The following is a 21,491-nucleotide window of genomic DNA, read 5'->3' as shown; positions in this document are numbered from 1 at the left end:
TTCACTAAATAATTATTAAAATTTAATTATCATAACATTCAGACTTTATTTTAATGTACCTAACAGCACAAGAAAAAAAAATTTTAATAAAAATATTTCAAAACAAATAGCAATATGTTACAACTAATTAATTTTTATATAAACACAATTAATTCAATCAAGTAAGCTTAGAATTATTAAAATATGAAGGTTAAGAAGATGTAATATATATAAAAAAAGACAATTTAATATGGTAAGTATGCAATTTAAACAAAGATACAGTATACCTTGTAAAAATTATAAATAAGAAAAAATTACATAAATAGAAATTACCAATAGTAAATTACACAAGTTTTTATATTCTGTAAATAATATTTAAAATAGCAATATAGAAATGAAAATGGATATTTAACATGAAGAACAGATGAACTGAAAATTATTTAACTATATATCATAAAAGGATAAAATTAGTGAGAAAGCCTTTGATTGTTCCATTCCAATCTCAGTTAGCCAACAAATTAATAAATATGTCAAATTTAAAGGTGTAACCATATAATTGATACAAATTACTTTTAAAAAAGGTTAACAGATATATTTTAAAACTAACAAACTTACCAACATATCTCCTTTTCCATAATACATTTTTACCCTTATATTTTTCATGGCGCTGAGCTGTTACATATAAAAGACCACCAGCTATAAAAAGCAAAAAGAAAATTTTAATTTCATGAAATATGCTAAACACAAGAGAATATAAATAATTTTGATTATCTAAAATTTATCTTTTTACAGATTGTTAATATATCCTGATTAATTTCATAATGTTTTATACTTTTTAAGTTCAATATGAAAATCACACTGCTTCAGAATAGCTAATTTGCTGGAAAATTAAAATAATAAATAAGTACCATGCATTAGCAAGTCCTTAGATTTCATAATGTGGAATGCATTTTTTTTCTATTAGATTTGATTACAATAACACAAAATATAAAATAAATCATTTAAATATAGAACCATACATTTCATATAAACTATTTTTTAAGAGTCTATAGCTATGGTTTCGGATTCATCATATTCATATATGCATGGAAAATCTATCCATTCGTAGATAAATAAGTATGTTTCAAAATTAAAGAGGTAATTATAATTATAGTATAATACTGAAATTAATTTTAAATATAAACTAAAACTCATTTGTTTTTTTGTGTTGCTATTTTTGCATTTATATATGAATGGAAAGTCCAGATATTCTATCTTATTACATTTATATATGAATTAGCCACCTTTGGCAACTATCAATGCTATTAAAAAATACTATTTGGCTTTTAAAAATTAAATATTTTGTGGAATTATGTCTTGATGATTTCATAAAAAAGATATTTTTATATTACTAAACATTTATGACAGGAAAGCTGCACATTTTGAGGACCATTTCTAGGTAACTGTAATATATTTAATTAAATCATCAAAATATATATTAAACTTTAGTACTTTTGATCACCTTTATCCATCTTGTAACTCTGAGATAATTATTGCAAAAAAGTATTTTATATTCAATCTTAAAATGTAAATACTTATGTGCTCAAAGACTTTGATTTAAATATTACAGGATGCATCGCTGATTTTTAAATTCTCCTTATTAATGTTAAGAAACATAACAGTACTGAGTCCTTATGAGGGAGACCTATTTGGCTACTACAACCAACTGATTCGTCAACGATAATTGCTATATTTAATTTCAGCTAAATCATTAAATATAACTTCAGGTTTATGATTCCTTTAAACTGTCAGATATCTTTTTAAATGTTATTTTAATCTCCTTAATATGCTCTGTTTATTGTATACATGGACCTTCCCAATGGAGATCAACTAGCACAACATTTTTGGGCTGAAATAATTACAGCACAAAATTGTTTTATATGCTTTAAAATGAAAATACTTATTTTTTTCATATATACTGGTTTAAATATTGTAGGCTGTATCATTTGATTTTCAAGAATTTTAAATCTCCTTTTTAGTGTGAGGTTTCCTTGACATTACTGAGTCCTTTTCCTATTGATAAAGGACATCTAGTTGCCTTTGGTGAGCAGCTTGTTTGGCAGGAATAATAGTTATACTTTGTTTAAATCATATAAACATAATTTCATGATTCTAACAAATTATATGACATTAAACTTGTCTTATTTTAACTGTCCTATATATACTCCACTCAATGCGCACATTATTCTTTGTAATGCAGATTAATCCAATGACATCATAGCACTAAAAATATAAATGTTCAGACGTCTAAATTTCATGATAATATATCTTTAATATTCCTATAATAACAATTAAAATCAGACATAACAAAGATATTAAACAAAATCTTTCTCCTTTAGCTTTCAACATTAAAAGAAAATCCTGCAAAGTGATAACTGATGAAACAATGAAAATGATTTGGACTTCAAAGCAACCATGTAATCATCCATTGTTAAATATTTGAAACAAAAAAAATAAGCCAAAATTTAAGAAAAAAATATTTGCATGATTATTAAATTAGTATAATTAAAAAAATTTCTTAAATTTTTGAAATGGTGTAAAATTCATTTTCGTGCAATAACATTTTTGTGGTAAAACACTAAAATTCAACTTAATTTTTAATTAATCAAAATTCTAATTTAAAATGTTTAAAAAAAACACTCTCAGGTGGGCATTCTGCCCATTAAGGTATACATGTGCCAAATTTGGTAACTGTAGATCAAATGGTCTGGTCCATAAAGTGCCAATACACACACATATTCAGCTTTATTATTAATATAAATCAATAATTTAAGACATTCCATCCTTTGACATATTTGGTCTATCTGCTTATATATATATATATATATATTATTTTTGTTTACAAATAACACCTATGAACCCTTAAGTAATTTAATGAATGAAAACTCTATTTTCACATGTATACAATCAAAAGAATAATAAAAAGTAGGTAGATTACAGATGAATGTATTGATGGAGGTAGCTTTAACAAATACAGTATTATTCTGGCATTACTTACTTTGATTAAAATATCACATATTCTTGATTATCTTATTAATTACTTAATATAAACCTTTTCTATACTATTATGATAGATATTATTTATTTCACATATTTAAAAAAAACTTACAGATAATAAAAGCTATTGATCCTATAACCATATGTGGAACTTCATGAAGACCTTGCTTGAAAAGCCTAACACCTGAAAAATATATTTAGATATATGAATGCCAAATGAAACATTGTTGAATTATACGACACATTTTCAAGGATTTTTGGAAATATAGAAAAAATTTTCAATGCTTTGCAAATCATTAAAATAGAATTAATTTTGTATATTACATTTAGCTAATTTTTATTTAGTTTGGAGGTAAATAATACATACCATTGTTTATTACAATGACTGAAATTTTACTAAATCAAGCAATTTATAAATTGCATATATGGTAGTTAACATAAATGGATACAAGAAAAGAATATATAATGATGATACTAAAAGAACACAATGTTCCTTAATATTATCAATAGTATATGAAAATCTAGCTATAAATGTTTCGAAGTTCTCTTAACAAATAAACAACTGGTTTTTTTTATATTTAATTACAAATCAAATAAAAATCTAACATATATATATATAATTAACATTTGTACTGTATAGAGTTAAGGTAATGACAACAAATGAATATAATTTGTATTTTTCAGTCTAAATTTAAAACAAATTAAAAATTAACAATATGCATATCAGTATTTCTAACACATTTTTAAAAAAATGCGTTAGGAAAAAGAAAACTCATGTCTATGCTCTGCCAAACACAGCTGTAAAAGTTACTATCTGTAAACATCAGTCTACTTAATCTAAATTATTCAACACATTTTTACATGAACAAAAAAAAAAAAAAAAAATGAAGAAAAGAAAAAAAAAAAAAAAGAAATATTTGACATAAGTTTTTTTTAGATTATTGAATTCTAGTTCAGCAGTATAAGTCATCAATATGATAAAGCAGCATTTAGTAAAGAAATAAGAGGTTATTGAATAAACTGCTTTCACAGAAACCTAAAATAATAAAATGTTTCAAAATTTTAAAATTATCAATCCATCACTATAACTGTGCAAATTATTTTCAAACAATTTACCATTGCCTTTTAGTGAAAAATGATGTGATTAGATTTAAAATAATTCTTCTAGTCTATGATAAAAATATTGATTACACATCCATGTATGCAACAAATTTGTAGAAGAATAATACCTCTATAAATAATTATAAAATCATACTAAAGAAGTGAAATTATAAAGATTGTTTTCTTCATTTTTAATCAGCCTCCTCCTTACACTGTTTCTTTTAAGGATTTCAAAAAATTTGCATTCTTTGATAAATGATAAAGAATGCATCTGAATTATGAAGAAAAATGTTTCTAATTACATTTTTTTTAAATATTTCAGCTCTTAAATTCTATGATGGAAAACAAAAAATAAGTAATGTGGAAAATATTTAAGAAAAATTCTTATGCGGTAATAAATGAATCTCTTAACAATTCCTTTTACCTTGGGCAAGCATCTTAATTCCAAAAAATTTAACTTTGAAAACAAATTATTAGCTACTTCTAAACATGAAGTTATTTATTTATATTTGTCCTTTAATTTTTACAGTTACAGTTATGTGCGAATTATTCTGACATTCTCTTCTGAGATTAAGCGAATAAATCCAGATTAATTTACCTTTCTTGATTTTTTTTTCAATGGAAAATATTCCGATTTCCCCCTTTTTGTCAACGTTTTCAGATTCGGGCTATTTTAAAATATGTCTTCAAGCATAAATATTAAATTTTATTTTAACTGTAATTGTGCCGTTATGCAATGTGACTGGTAAATAGTAAATAAGCAAATGTGAAAGTTGTATGCCGGTTTTTTTTTATTAAAGATTTTTTTAATAAATTACTCATATATATATATATATATACATATATCGTCTTTTTTGTTAGTAATTTTATTGGTTAAGTTTCACAATTTAAAAACAAATACGTCTTTAATGTTGTATTATTTTTTTAATACTTTCTATTCCATTTTTGTATTATTTGATAACAGTAATTAATTATTTCTTTTAGGTGCATCATGGCATTTCAACAAGAACTAAGAAGCTTAAGTCTAGCTTCCAAAATATTTCAATTTAATCACCGGCTGTGCCTACGATCACGTAATATTAGACGCTTCCATCAGATCTGCTACAAATCAATGAAACATCTGAATTCTCCAGTTAAAGTACAGTTTTTAAACTTTCATCTTTCTAAATCAAATTCTAAAGTATTTAGAGAAAAAGATAGTATGGAACCATCTAAAAAGGAACTTGCTCCCAGAGCGACTTTTTTTCAAAAAGTTCAGAAGAAAGACCGCCAGACATTTCTGCAGATTCTTACTGAAACATTTGCACCACATGACAAAATAAGAAGAGGTCATGTTGAATTTATTTATGCAGCTTTAAAATACATGGATGATTTTGGTGTACCTGGGGACCTTGAAGTGTATAAGAAAATTTTAGATGTATTTCCTAAAGGGAAAATGATACCCAAGAATCTTATTCAAGCTGAATTCTATCATTTTTCTAGGCATCAAGACTGCGCAATTTATGTACTTGACAAGATGGAATACAGTGGTAATTTTTCTTAAATTGGCTGAGTTCAATCTTGATGCTTTTTTGTTTATTTTATATGTTATTTTTCAAAAAGTTTATTATTATATCTGTTTTTGATAGAAAGATTAATTATGCAAATCTCAATTAGGGATTTATTACCTTCATGTATAAATCTATATAATACAAGTTATCAAATTATTAAAAAGAAATTTAAATTAAAATTATTGAATATTTTTAATATAATTTTCTACTTTTATTTATTTGGATTTCTTTTATCTATATATATATATATATATTAGTTTAGTTTAGTTTTATTAACATCCCATCTTAAAGCAACACTAGGGCTATTTTGGGACAGACCTTGTAATTTTGAACCATGATTAAATGATGAGGATGGCACCTGAGTTGCTACCCCCTTTCCAAACTTCCACAACTCACCAGTGGGAGGACATTTGGCCCAACAGATTTAACGTGCACCAGACCATCTTACACGATGGTTCTTAGGTGGTATCGGGACTCCAGTTCTGAAGCCGCGACCTTACCACCAGGCCACTGCAGCCCTTTTATATATTTGATAATCATTCAATAATTGATATCTACTTATTTTCAGTATCATTAAAAATAAAATTATTTTAATTTAAATTGAATTATTTGTATATATAATCTGAAGTTCATGAAATGGAGTTCATTTTTCTTCTTTAAGATATTGTCTACTTTTTTGTAGAAAAAAAAATAATTTTAAATGTAAATCTTATTCACTCTTCTTTTAGGAATATGTCCTGATAAGGAAATGGGAGAAATCATAAAAGCGGCATTTGGTATAAGTTCTCACGTGTATAAAAAATATGGTAGAATGATGTATTGGATGCCGAAATTAAAAAACATCAATCCTTATATGCTACCTGACCCTCTACCAGATGATCCTCGTGAACTTGCAAAATTGGCTTTGAAAAAAATGTGTGTTGACAAAAGAACAAAAATAGAGGATTTTAACGCAAGTACTTACTTTATATATTTTTTATACTTTAAATTTTACATAAAATTAATTTTTTTAATTTCTCGAGTTTTTTTCTTTCAACAAGCCAGAATCAACTTTTTTGGATAGTTGTCTTCTATCAGTTCGTTAAAATGAGAATTTGTTATGAGTTATGCATTGCATATAGTTTTCTTGGAACTATAGATTAAATTCTTAATGAATTCCATTCAACTGAGTGGTATGGAGTTGTGTTTTTATGTTGTTGTTTTTAATTTCTTTGTCCTTTAAAGAGATTTATTCTATTTTTTATGCCTAATTTGATAGAAAAACTTTTGCTACCCATTTGGCATTTCATTTCAGTCAGTAAATTTTCATCTGAAAAAAAAAAAAAAAAAAAAAAGAAACTATAAAGTCTAAATTTTATACAATTTGGTTCTAAAAAATCAATATTTAATAAATTATTCTTGACATTTTTATTCAACTGAGCAAATATACAACTTTTAAATACAAATAAAAAATGTTTCTATCTTTTTTTGGTCAAATCTGATCTGAGTTTTGCATGTCAGTCAATTAGGACAAACAACAATTTAATAATTTTAGGCTATTCAGTTAGTCTAATGGTTGGCGTACTCTGCTTTGAGATGGTCAGTAAAGTAGTCTAAAACAATGTGTTTTTCTGAGATAATAATATTCAAATTTTCATAACTCTCTCAGTTTTAGTCAAAAAAAAGTGAACTCTCTTTTTATTTAAAATGATTTTTCTCAAGATTTTTATACTGAATTCAATTCATAAGATCAAAGGTTTGTATAAAAATTTGCAATTTATCAAAATATAAATTGACTCAAATTGCATAAAATAGTATTCCTTACCTCATTTAAGCCATTTTTCTGTTACATTTATATGTCTTAATACTAATGTTGGGACCTGGTGAATGTGGGTTCCTGTGTGTGTGTGTGTGTGTGTGTGTGTGTGTGTGTGTGTGTGTGTGTGTGTGTGTGTGTGTGTGTGTGTGTGTGTGTGTGTGTGTGTGTGTGTGTGTGTGTGTGTGTACGCACACAAACATGTTTTTATGCATTACAGCTGACAGTTGTGCATAAATACAGACTGCATAAAATAGAATAGTATACTTTACTTTATTCAAACTATATATATATATATATACACTATGTTTTCTATGTGATATGATGTCTTTCTAGAAAATATCATGGTTATTTCATTTCTTACAGACACATGCTAAAAATTACACTTTTGTAGGTTTATCTTGAAATAAGAATTAACATATCTTTTATTTTCAGCTTCTATTAACATGATGGCAACACATTGATAAAAGTTAATTTTTTCCCTCAGTGCATAAAGTGCTTGTTTAAGTTAAATTTAATTTTTATTATGTGTGAAATAAATTGTTTGAAGATATGCTTAAAATATCTTTTAAAAATTAATTTAAAATGGATATTAAATTTGTGTGTTTAAAAAATGGTATCATTAAAAAGATGCATATTTTTTTTTTTAATTTTAAGATGATTTAAAAATAATTTTTATGCTGTACTTTATACTTTTTAATTTTATTATTGAAAAATGCTAAAATTTTTGTTTATATTTAATCAATTAAAATTTTGAAATTATTGCTTTGATTTGCATATTTCTACTTTCCAAAGTATATATGTACAAGTTGTTAACACTTTGTTAAACAGTTTGGCTTGTAGAATGTTTACACATGCACATACACACACATTCATCTTTATTATTTTAGTCATGTTTGGTGAAGAGCTGGTTCACCAGAGATATTGGTTATCTTTAATTTCACTTAAATCATTTAGATATAACCTTGTGTCCATGATACCATAAAATTGCTGGACATTAAAGAAATGTTATTTTAAATATCTTTACATATGTTCTGTTTATTGTGTACATGAACCTTTCTATTCGACCCCATCATGTCAGTCCCATGACATCATGAGGTTGTTAAAAATGTAAATATTCAGTTCATCTATCTTCTAAATTTTGCAATACTGTTACTTCAATGTTTATATGGCTCATAAAGAACACAAATATGTGTTCTTTTAAATCCTTTTTTTTTTTTTTTTTTCTTAACAAGAGAAAAAAATTATTCGATCAGATAGTTGATGAAACAATGGAAACAGTTTGAACTTCAGGGCAGCAATGTAATTTATTGCTGTTGATCAAGCATATATATATATATATATTCAAAAATTCACAAAAGTATGAAATTGGTATAATTAAAAATATAATTTTTTATATTTTTAAATAGTGTAATATTTCTTTTTATGTTATAATATTTTCAGACATTATTGTGAAAATGTTGAAGTTTCACTTAATTTTCATTAATTAAGATTCTAATTACAATTTCAAAATAATTGCTTTGAGATATCATTCCTGACCTCCAAGGTATACATATACCGATCATGATGGTTGTGGATCAAATGGTTTGGCTATAGAATGCTAATACACTTCCATTTTTATTATTAATATAGATACTCTTAGATTGATTTTATCATTTTAAATTGGAAAAACTATAATTTATTTAGTTAAAAATTGTATTACAATATTAATTTATTCTGAATCATTTTTAAATTATTACTTTTTTGTTACTTTATAATATTTTTGATAACTATGTTGATTTGCTACACTAAAAATATGATACTATTATCTTAAAATGCTATATTTATTGTGACTCTGCTTTGACTGGCCAAATATTATTATATCAATTAATATATATCTACACAAATTTCTATTATTTTCTTGAATACGGTAAAATGTTATTTAAAAAAAATAATGCTTATACCATGTTGAATCAAAATAAGTTTAGAAAGGAATAATAGGAAGTATTGCATTTTGCATTAAGTTTAAAATGAATGTGATTTTGACCAAGCACTAGCCAATTTTGGTGAATATTTGATCATATTTTAGATATAGATTTTGTTGGTGTTGTATTTTAAGATAAAATATGACTATTGTTTGTGGTAATTAGAGAAATAAAAGTACTTAATAGCAATAAAAAAACCCACATTATATTTTTTGATGCATATTATTTACTTAAGCTTTTAAAGGGACAGTTATGATTACTATTTAGATCAAATATTTTAAATTTTAATCTGTGTATTTGTATATTTGATATTGCTGTACGTATGAAAATTTTATTTCTTCAATTTATATTGTTATTAAAGGTATCTGAATATTGACTAAATAAGATTGAATATTTTCTTACAATAATCTATATTTTCTTTAGGCTGAAAACTTGGAAGATTCAGTTGATAAAACATGGATAGTAAGTGCTCAAGCTCCTGCTCAGCAAAAACTTATTGAAGAGCACCCTGAAGAAAAAGCTCTTTATGTTGAAGGCCCAACATTAGTATGGTTAAGAAAAATATCAATGTCATACTATGTGCTTTGTGCTGATCCTAAAATTTATCCTGTTGTGGAAGAGGATGAGGATGGTAAGAATAGTTTAGAAATTCTTATTATAAATAAAAGTCATGATATGTTTGTTTCAAAACTCATCCTGAACCTTAAAACTTATTTCAGATAGACTTGGGTAATACTAATTTATTAATTAAGCAAAAATTCAATAGTTGTTAGGCTTCCCTGCTATAACCTCTTCGTGAGGAGTGAACAGTGAGAACCTTATAATATTGTAAAAAAATTTAAATTCTAAAACATATACACATAAGTAAAATTTACTGAATATATTTCAACATCATTGAACATTTCTGAAGCTTTCCAAATTTCATAAAAGTTTTTTTTTTAAAGATTCTTGTATCTTGTAATAATCTAGGACACAATATAATATTATTTAAATTTTTTAGATAATTGATCATTTTATAAATTTTAAAATATTCTCTGTCTTTTCTGAGATAATCTTATAAATTCTGAAATATTTGATAATGCTCCAGAATATTTTCGAACATTATTTCTTTTTCGAAAAAAATTCTTTTTTATTTGATCGGATATCTTGCAACAAAATTATAGAACTTTTTTTTAGTTTGAACTTCCTAATGGTTTGGAATTATTAAAATGTTGTGGAATTACTGCAAAAGAAATTGCACAAAATATCTATAACAATATAAAAGGAAGCATGATATGTCAGTTGATTGAATTTTAACTTAATAATGAATATAGAAAGATCAAATTAAGAGATATTAAACTCAGTTTCTGAATGAATTTAAACTCCATAGTATGTAGTGAAAATTCAGTCACATACAGAAAAAATTTTTGAACTTTTGTTTGGTGCAACAAAAATATGCAAGCTAGTTCAATATATTTTTAGCAGTAAAAATAAATTCTAATGGTATACCAAAAAAAAAAATAATAACACTTATCTGATAACACGTTCTGATAAAAAAAAATAACTGCCTTTTGAAATTTAATTAACTGGATTGACAAAATTAAAACTTATTAACCTTCTCCAGTAACTGTAACCCTTTCAGTAAGTGTTCTTTTAAAATAATTTCAAAGATAATTTATTTTTAATTTTTATTTTAAATTAATAAAATAGAAACAGAATATTTGTTTAGATTGGAATAAAAAGGAATGGTTTACATTTAGATTTATTTACTTCTTAATGAGCTGGTTACAGTTTCCAGCATTTCATTAATTATGATCTGAAGAACAAAGGTTTTAAATATATCAGTACTTAAGAATTTTTCATAATTTTCACTAATTTTTGTATAGAACTATAAAACAGTTATTGTCATTAAAAGGGCAGAGTTGAAAATAATGGTGCAGATTTCACAATTCTTTTTTATTATTATTATTATTTCATTAATTTATACTTACCAAGAGTGCAGTTTATAAAATTCTAATAGTGTGTTCCTTAATTTATTTTTAAAAAATACAATAGCAACAAAATGCTAACAATTAGATTTTATTTGCATAGTTAAAATTGCAACATTTTTTGCCTTTCACCTCCTCATATGAGGGAGAAATAGGACAAGGTTTGAGAAAATTAATGAATAATGTATTTTGATATCCTTTTCATTCAATGAATTATGATTTTGGACATGCCAAACAAGGACTGATTTTGAAATTCTGAGAGTGGAATTTCATTTAATGCTTTGTTTCAGTTAATGGAAGCTCAGCTTTTTTATGGTTGTACATTATTGCTTTATATTATTTAAAGTGTGTGTGTGTGTCATATAACATAATAATGTACACTAAATTATATATTTTAATAAACTGAAAATCATCAATTTGCTATTGCATTCTAACACACCAAAGCTAATTTTATTAAACTAAATTTGAAACTATAATCATTAGCATATTTAGCTATTAAGAAAATATATTGAAATGTAATTATGCATGTCCATTCTTCCATCATTGATGTTGTCCTATTCCTTACACTGCAGAATTTTTTTAAATGCATATCACTTAAAGCATACTACATTTAAGCTTAATTTGATTATTAGTTTGTAAACATTATATCTTTAAGTTTATTATACTCTTCTTTTTGTTACAATTAATAAGATTGAAACAAAAACATTAAAAAAATAAGAATTTGTATTTACTTCTGAGGCATGAAAATCATATTTTCTGTTTTAAACACAAATAATATTATAGCTGGCATATTAATTAAGATCAAGAAAAGGGCTGTAATTGCTTTTTCTAATAGAGAAATTAGAAGTAGATTCTAATCATTTATTTAAATATAAATGCAGCAGTCCCATTCTTTAAAATTATATTAATCAGTTAAGATAAAATACTTGTTGTAATTTGTTTCATGCCTTTCTACTTAATATAAAAGATAAAATTTTTACCTCCTAAAAAAGTCGGTAACTTTATTTATTACGTATAAATTCAATAAAATGAAAATTCTAAAAATAAATTGCAGTGAGGAATAATCAAAAATTGAATTACATATATAAAGTTTGTATTAGCATTTACTTATGGTAATATCTGAAAGCATTTCTTCCTAATAAAGCCATATTGTGGCTATATAATTTTTGGGCTAACTTAAAACATTAGTAAATTAAAATTCTAAAGTTTAAAAGGAAGCCTTAGTGCTCCTAAAAGTTAAATTATATATTTTAAAATATTATGAATTTAAATGTACTGTAATCATTTTCTTTACTTTCTTATTAGAAGAATGTTGAAAAAGAATGAATAAATGTTCAAAAAGGCAAACTACATACTATAAAATATTATTGATTGATTAGATTTTTATAACACAAAGGTCAATTCTAACTATTCTAACATAAGTATATAATGTTTTTGTATTTTATTCATAAATAGAGTAATAAAAGAAGGAAACATTCAAATCCAAAAACTATAATGTTAAATCATGTGAGATTATCAATATTAGTATTAGTAAAAAAATAATTTTATATTCAAAATATCTCCAATATTTATATCAAAATATGTCTGCCAAATTTGGGTATGTGTTGCTAAAATATTTCTTTCAAAAATTGTTAAAATTGATACATTGAGTCAAAGTTTATTTTACATATAAAATCATAAATTTAAATGTATTATAATTACTTTTTCTAATCTTAAAAACCTCAAAATAAAAAAAGAGGCTATTTCATTACAAATTTCTTCTCTATTGTGCTATAATTATCGATGCAGGAAGCAAAACTTTTATCAAGTATTTTTCTTAGCCAATTTACTGGTATTAATTAACTTTCATGTGTGCTGTGTTTTCTAAGTATACAATCCAATTTAATAATTATTCATGGATAATTTAATGTGCTGGTGTAATTTAAAGCTAACAAACCAGATTAACCTTATAGTAAGTTAGATTTCAGTTTAATTCATTAAAAATAGATGGGAAGTAACAAAGGAATAATGCAGAACAAATAAATTATTAATAATTCTAACATCTTTTCTTTGTGTCATTGATTGCAATTTTTGCACTTATTTTAATTGTGATTTGTAAAAAGAACTGTTCATACCATACTGTTCAAAAAATATTATTCTTGAATATTTTAATTTATTTCTTATAAAATGTTTACAATTAATGATGGGTGATTTTAATTCATAAAAATTTCTTAATTATATTTCTTTAAATTTTAAAACAGTTATTAGAATTTAAAAAATGTTACTTGTTTGTATGAAAGTTAAACAAATTCCTTTGATTAAAACTATCTGTGAGTTTGGTCATTTCTTGTTTATTATATATACCGTAAACAGATCATTTCAATTTGTATATCATCTGAACTAATTTTCATTTTTTCTGATGCATCAATCATGATTTTGATAATGAAAAACTGATTGATATTTGTGTTTTTTTTTTTTTTAATTTCATTATTTCAAATATTATTTATTTTGTAAATTGCTCTTTTTATATTTTTTTTAAATTTTAGTATATTTATTACATCCATATAAATTTAATTTGTTGTTTATTATTTTTTCTAATTGTTAAATAAGGTTCTTGGACTTCATTCTTATGCTGCAATAAAAAAAAAATAACTTCATTCCTGACTTTAAAAAGAGGTTTGATGAAACAACTCCAAAAAGAGTTTTATAAGTATTTTGGAGTTATGTAAAACAGATTATGTTCACTCATCATGATATTTGACCATTTGGGTAGCTGTTGATAGAAATAGGATTCTAAGATTATTTTTAAAATAGCCATCACCAGCCCTGTAACAAAAAAATGTGACCTGTCATCTGGATGTGATTAACCACTTCATGATTTCTGCTTTTCTCTGAAAAGTTACAAATAGTTTACACATCTGGCGATTTCTTATCCTCATATTTGGTGTGCCCCTAAAAGACTTGTGATATTCTGAAGTCATAAATTAAAAAAAAAAAAATTAAGCACAGTTTTTTTTATTTTGAAATGACAGGTATAGTTTTTAATTAATTAGTAATTATATTAGTTTTAATTTCATGCAGACTTTTCATGTTTTTTAAAGCTTAATCAACTAATTCAATTTTTTTCTTCCTCTTGAATTGCAATTCTTTACTTTTACTGATATTTATGTCACATTAATAATAGTTTTTAAAACAATATAAAGTGTGAAGTGATATTTTGAGTGCTTGTGTTATTGTTATATAAATATATAAAATCGGAATTAATTCTCTTAATTAAAAAAATTCGTATTGCGTCAACATATAAATATTTCAATGGACCTAAAAAATTGTCTGCTTTGTTACATACTACTTATTATTGAATAATAATTTTTAATTTTCTCACAGTTGTTTCAACATTAGGCAAATGTTTCTTAATAAAACCTGATATACTTAATATAATAATATAACTAAATATGATTACACCTTATAAACTTATCCCATATCTATTATATGCTCATATCTGCAAATTGTGAGAGAATTGTTCAGTTCAAAATTCTCTGTACTGAAATACCAAATTTTTGGATATTGGATGCACATTAAGAAAAAAATTTTTGAAAAATTTAGTTATAATTTTTTAATGAAAATTAATTGAAGTTTGAATTGTTTCTTTAATAACTTCTGAGCTAATAAATGAAAAAAAAAAAAAAAAAAAATGCTATGCTCTAAAAAAATAAATTTTTAAATATTGTCTTCATAAATTTTGTTCTTTAAGCTCATTAAATTATTAAAAATATTTTGAAGCATATTTAATATTTTTACAAATAATTGTAATATAACTGGATTTATATGCATGTACATTGTGACAATATTAAGTTTTTTTCTGTGAACTTTATCACTGTATTATTTATATATTTATGAGTAAATTTAAAAAATATAATGCTTGAAAAAGGCTAAAGGTTACTAGAAATTCAATTCCATTTTAAAATTATGTCATATTTTAAAATGTTGAATTTAAATTTAAGTCATCAAAAAAGCATTATTTTGATATTGTTAATTATGTGAGATTTTGTTGTAAATATGATAAATTTCATTTTATATATATTTCATTCTAATTAATTCCATTATTGCTATTTTTTTTATTGATGAAAATTTTATATTTGTTTCAGATGTATCAAATATACCTCTTTATATGTTTGGCGATCCAAAACCAAAATCCTTAACACTTACTCCAAAATCTGTTCATGAGCAGGAAGATTCTACTATCATGGCTATGTGTTGCACTGGAACATCTAGCAAAGACTCTGTGTTATCTTGGATTAGATTTCTTAGAAAATCAAATCCAAAATTGGACAATATACCTGTTTTATTTAAAATTAGAACTTCGCCATCTTCTTTAGTTGCTATAAATACTACAAAAGACAATATTGAACAAGGTGAAGAAGAAACTGCTGAGTCATCTGACTCAAAATCCTGAATTGCTTTGTTATGTTAGATAAATTTACTGGTTGTAATTTAAAGTTATGAAAAACATTATGTCTGTCTCCAAGAAAGGAATTACTGAAGGAGTTAAACTCGGATTTTGAATGGCATCTAGATTTTATCTTCTAGCATTTGTATAGTAAAAAAATAAAAAATTTACTTAACTCTTAAATTATTTTTCCTTTTTTTCCCCCTTTGTTTCACGACCTGTGTTATAAACAATATGTAATTTATATATAATTATTGTAACTGATATTTGAAATTCAAGATATATAAATATAATATTAATTTTTGTATTGTTTTTTTATTATTATTCTATTATATTAAGTATTTTTCCTTTCATTATCCTAAGTATGACAAAATTTAAAACAAATGTTCTCTGTTACTTATTATTTAGATTAATGTGTCAAAAAATTAATACTAAAATTTTTGAATGCCCATTAATATTAATTAAAGACTTATTAATGAAATTCAGTATCCTGTGAAGGTGTAATTCATTTATACTGATACTTTTTGATAATAATATATTTAATGGTAATGTTTTTCTAAAAGCAGACATATCCTCAATGATAAGAAAAAGGAAAACATGAGAAAAGAAAGTAATAAACTCAATGTCACCGAAACAGTTCTTCAACCAAATCCAATTTTTTTGGATTTCCAAATTTAAGGACACTGTGATATCGTTTTGACTTAACTTATTGAAATCTACATTAAATGTGTAATACAAATATGCCTTACATATAAATATTTGCTATTTTCAAAATCTGCTCCAACTTGCAGCCATTGTGGAGACACATTAATATTGTTTAACACTTTTTAGTAGATAGTGTATTACCTTCATTCAAACAGTTTTAACTTACAATTTTTATCAGGAGAAATTCTTCATGCTCGTAATGGATATTGGCATTTCCCATTTTTATTTGCCCTGATCTTATTTGTATCTTAATTTATAACTGTCAGCTTATTTTTCGTGCTACTTTTATTTAGATTTTAATTATCTGTTCATTCAGAGGCATTTAAATCTAATGCACCTTATTTTTCATTATATTTCAAGGATTTTGCATCAAAATAATTATATTAAATAAAATCTAACTAAGCAAACATCTTTTATTATTCTCTTTAGATATTTTATTATTTTTGTATAATCCTTTTTTTATCGTTCAGTTTATTAAATAAATTTTAATTAGCTGTTTAAGAAGTGTAACATCAATTCAAAATATTTTTAGAAGATTTAAAGTTAATACTCCATTATGCTATTAATTCAGTAATATTTTCACATCATTTGAGCATTTTATAAATATTAGTTTATAACTTATATAATTTATTGTTGTACTTCTTCATTTCTGATGAAAACTGAAATGTTATATAGCATATGCTTTCATCATTTGAATCTACATTTTACATATTTTAATATTTCAAAAGAAAAAGAAATTAACAATTTCGAAACAGCTTATTTCATTTTGTTTTCTGCTTAACAAGATTTTAATATTATTAAATAATCATATTGCTTTAGTCATTCTCCATTACATCACACCAGAAGGTTGTACTTTTTCTGCAACATCATTATGGGTAGTCCATACTTCTAAGGGACATATTAGGTGGAGGTTGTACAACATCAATTCCTGCAAAAAAAATATGCAAAAGAAAAGTTAATTTTATTTTAATTAAAAGAATTACTCTCCCATGCTTTGATATTCCAATAGATTGTATTGAATAATAAAAAATAAAAAAAAATGCAAATAAGAAATTGGAAGTAAAAGTTTGTAAGAAGTGTGCTTCTTTTTGAAAAATAAATCAATTAATGCTTTTTTAAGATTTATGTGTAAATGCTGTATGTTAACTACACATGGTCATTTGATTTTACATAGTTCTTACCTTTTATTTTTCAAAATAATATAGTTAAATATATTATTTATTTTAATACTTAAAAATAATATAGTTAAATATATTAATATTTAAATGCATTATTTTTTATACCAATTTCCTCTAATAATTAAAAAGAATATGAGTATTTTCAAAAGAATTGCCTTAAATTTAGCTCAGATTACTTTAGAGAATTAAGAATGGATACCTTGGAATAATTTTTTTAATTGTTCTTAGGTATGCTTAAATTTAATAATTAAAGGTTTGCTTGAGTTTTTAATAATTAAAATTAAGCAAAATTTTGATATTTTCTTCCATAATAACCAAATATATAGCTCAAAATTTCAAAAAACAAATCTTTTCGTTGATTGACTTAATTGTAGCTTTGTAATCTTTCATTAACACTTTAATTGTAGCTTTTTTTGTCTATTTTAATTAATTTAAAAATAATTTTATTCTTATTTTACAATATGTTTTTATTATTGTAAATCAAACCATATCAAATGATTTTCATTGTTGCTTGAAATATTTCATTTTGTATTTTTTCTCCTTATTGTTGATGGTGAAGATATGAAAAGTTTATTTTTCTTTGATATGTAAACTTCTGTTTAAAGTACGCTCTTTTTAAAAACTCTTTGAAGTTTTGTTTTATTTACAATTATTGTTTAGTTTCAAAAATAAACTATTTTGAAAGAATTTTTAAAGTTTGTCTATTTTTAAATAGCTTTAGCATGGAAATGTTTATATTGATTGGATTTTAATCACTTTCATGATTAATTAAAGTTCAAACTTTAAGTGAGATGAAAGAAAATTAAGAAAATGCAGAGCACAATGAACAGAATAGTGTAAGGCTTCTAAAATAGTACGTGTTACATGACTGTCAAAATTTGGAATTTTAAGAATACTTTTTTGCAGAAGGCATTAAGAGCAAAATAATAAAATATTTAATTGAAAACTTAAACAGTTAATGTTTAATTTACTAATCCCTGCAACTAATATCAAAAGTAGATAATATAAGATCTAAGTGTAGTGAAATTTTTCATTGGTTGATTTTTACAAATCAATTCCATTTTAACTGTTACTTTTTTTATATAATCAATCATTTATGAAAAGATAGCTAAAATCCTCTTCAGTTTGTCTCTAATTTCAATTCAAATCAAATTCGAGGACTTTTGAGATATCATTTAAAATGGCCTAAATAACGTCTCTCTTATAATAACAATAAAAAAACACGTTGGCTTAAAAATGTTCTGAAGGAACATCTTTTTTTTTTTTTTTTTTTCTTTTTTACTAAAGTTACTAGACTATTTGATATATAGTAGGAACAAACAAGGCTATTGTGTCACAAAAGTTCAATCTTTTATGGGTTGATTGTTAGTCAGATATCCAGATTCCGGAAATTGCTGTCTAAGCCAGGCATAACTTCCTAAGCAACTTGTTCTGCTGATGAAAGGGAGCGTTTCCTATTTGCTAACAAAACACGGATTACGTAAACTTCGTTGACGTGTGGTCTCTTGTCGGTTGAAAAAAAAATGCCATTTCAATTCGAAGTTTTTTTGTGTGCGTACGTGATTGGCACCCTATAGGATAAACCATTTGATCTAGAGCTGCAAAATTTGGCTTAGACGAACTCTACATGGTGGACGCGTACAACGCGGAACATTTTTTTTTTTTTTTGAGGGGGGGGGGAGGATTAAGTGTGTTTTTTCCATGATAACTCCCAAAAATATTATTATTCAAGAATAATTTTTTAAAAATCTTTTTAATAATGCCAATTTATTTATCGTGGGTTGTCGTTATTATTATTATTGAATTTCGACAATTTTGTACAAATATTTTTGCGTAATTTACGGCAATATATTTCACTGTTACAGTGAGTATCAACACGCTTACATTATTTCATCAAATACTTAATCGTGGGATTTTCTTCTTTAAGGAAAACTAGATAAATATTCTGTTTATAAATTTTGGAGCTTACACGAAGAATAAGAAAATGAAGCTATAATATAAAGAAAGAAGACTCTTAATTAGGAGAAAGTTTACTCTGGTCGTTTAATAACATTAAGAGATTTGATTTTATGAAAAAGCTTCATTTTAAAATCAATAGAATAAGTGCAAGGATATTAAAATAACAAGGTCCTAATATCTATTACAGTTTGATGGTGAAAAAAGTACTTTCTAAAAAATCATGGAAATATGTATCAAAGATTTAAATGAAATTAAACGCCATTAACATTGCCGGTAAACGAACGGGTCGCCAAATGCGGCTAGCTATAAAGACAAAAGAACAAAAAGCGTACCTTCACGTTCTACACAATGTGGTAAGGGCGGATTCCATCTCCCAGTTACATCACACTGATGAGTCTTTTTGCTGACCGCCGGCTTCGTAGCATACCTCTGGCATTCTACTTGACATCTTGGTCCTGTCTGAACGGTGTTAGTGGTACATTTCAGATATCCAGCAGTTTTCAGCTTTAATGTGCAGTCCACAAAAGCTGTAATAGAAGAAAATTATAAAATACAGCAATACATTATTTAAGATATATTTTCTCTCATAGTTAAAAGAAATGGCTTGGTTTAAAACTATGTATTAAAAGCCCAAACATTTTTCGCAATACAGAATGCATTAATATAACTTTTTTTTTTATATAAAATAAGTTTTTACTTAAATATTTTTTGTCTTCAAATGTAAGTTATGTCTAGTGACGATTAGACATTTTGTTGCCTTAAGTAACGTATATTGTGAACTCTTTCATCTTATAAGTTGACCAATTTCATTTCAAATTTTTAATTTAAATAATTAATTTTAAATGACTTATTTTAGATTGATTCCTTATCTTAATAACGGTAATATTAATTTAATTAATATTTTTTTAAAACGTATTTTATTTATTTATTTATTATGACTTATAACTGCGTAGTATCCATATCTGAATAGAGTATTATTTAAATAGACGTTGGTACAGAGCAGGTTATTCCATTAGGACTGCAGAGATGCAGTATTCCCTGAAATTATTTTTAAGAGTTCTGTTTTTGTTTTTTACCGGATTCCTTCACTTTTCCGCTTAGGGAACTTGATGATGTTTGTTTACTTTATCATTCCGAGAGTTCGATAATAAACAAAAATGGGAGAAAAGCAGTTAAAACGTTAAAATAAGACAGGAAATGAATCATCAAGCAAGAGAAATGATTAATTTTAGATTATTTATTTTAGATTGATACCTTATCTTCATAACGGTAATAAGATAGATAAGAGCTATGGGTAGTGAAGCCCAAAAAAGTCCACTGTATATGAAAGTGATTGATTAATTTGGAGACCAATGCAATCCCCCCCCCTCTCTCTCTCCTATTAAATTTAGAAATTTGTCAAACTTTTTGTAATATATCAAATTTTGAACTTTATTTCATTGGGCGCAAAAGATTTTCTTAATTTTAAATCAGGATTTTTTTTTTTTTTTTTTTTTCCTTACAGGATTTTAAAATATATATTAATAATATTGTTCAAAATCATACCATATTGTGTACTACTAAATTTATTGTACATTATCGAATTTTCTAAAACTTTAGTTGTTGTATATAGTAGATTTAGAAAATCCTAACTAAGATTCTTCAATTAAACGAATGCCCAGAGATGCTTCGATTACTTTCTTTTAGAAGGTTTTTAAAAATTACGATATCGAAATTCTCTACTTTGCAATGTATGTGAACATAATGTTTTTTATGCAGTGTATTTATGAAGGGTGTCGGGAAATTAACGCAAGATTTGAATTTGCCACCATTCTTGCAATAAAGTGTTGGT

At 24.8% G+C, this 21,491-nt stretch overlaps 2 protein-coding genes across 4 annotated transcripts in view; one reads left to right on the top strand and one right to left on the bottom strand.

Annotated features, from left to right (window-relative positions):
* The first annotated feature begins 4,854 nt into the window (after nt 1-4,854).
* On the top strand, nt 4,855-16,001 carry LOC129972091 (evolutionarily conserved signaling intermediate in Toll pathway, mitochondrial-like). Of its 3 annotated transcripts, none has more exons than XM_056086072.1 (5): nt 4,855-4,891; nt 5,101-5,645; nt 6,395-6,618; nt 9,849-10,056; nt 15,517-16,001. In XM_056086072.1, the coding sequence occupies exons 2-5, from the start codon at nt 5,108-5,110 to the stop codon at nt 15,822-15,824; spliced, it is 1,278 nt and encodes a 425-aa protein (XP_055942047.1). In that variant the 5' UTR covers nt 4,855-4,891; nt 5,101-5,107; the 3' UTR covers nt 15,825-16,001. The 3 variants fall into 3 exon arrangements, with proteins under 3 accessions (XP_055942047.1, XP_055942046.1, XP_055942048.1); XM_056086071.1 differs by having other exon boundaries at nt 4,862-4,972; XM_056086073.1 differs by lacking the exon at nt 4,855-4,891 and adding an exon at nt 4,970-4,988.
* Nucleotides 16,002-17,303: 1,302 nt separating this feature from the next.
* LOC129971101 (probable serine/threonine-protein kinase kinX) overlaps nt 17,304-21,491 on the bottom strand; it is a 31,843-nt gene continuing 27,655 nt past the window's right edge. Inside the window, exons 8-9 of the mRNA XM_056084580.1 lie at nt 19,993-20,187; nt 17,304-17,451 (exon numbers count right to left, since the gene is read on the bottom strand). Of these exons, the coding sequence (XP_055940555.1) occupies nt 17,393-17,451; nt 19,993-20,187 (254 nt within the window). The 3' untranslated portion in view covers nt 17,304-17,392. The remainder of the gene's footprint in view (nt 17,452-19,992; nt 20,188-21,491) is intronic.

The sequence above is a fragment of the Argiope bruennichi genome, chromosome 6 (genome assembly GCF_947563725.1).
Source record: "Argiope bruennichi chromosome 6, qqArgBrue1.1, whole genome shotgun sequence".
NCBI classification, from domain to species: Eukaryota; Metazoa; Arthropoda; class Arachnida; order Araneae; family Araneidae; genus Argiope; species Argiope bruennichi.
Note: the sequence above shows the minus strand (reverse complement) of the source record. Positions and strands in the feature narration are given on the sequence as shown.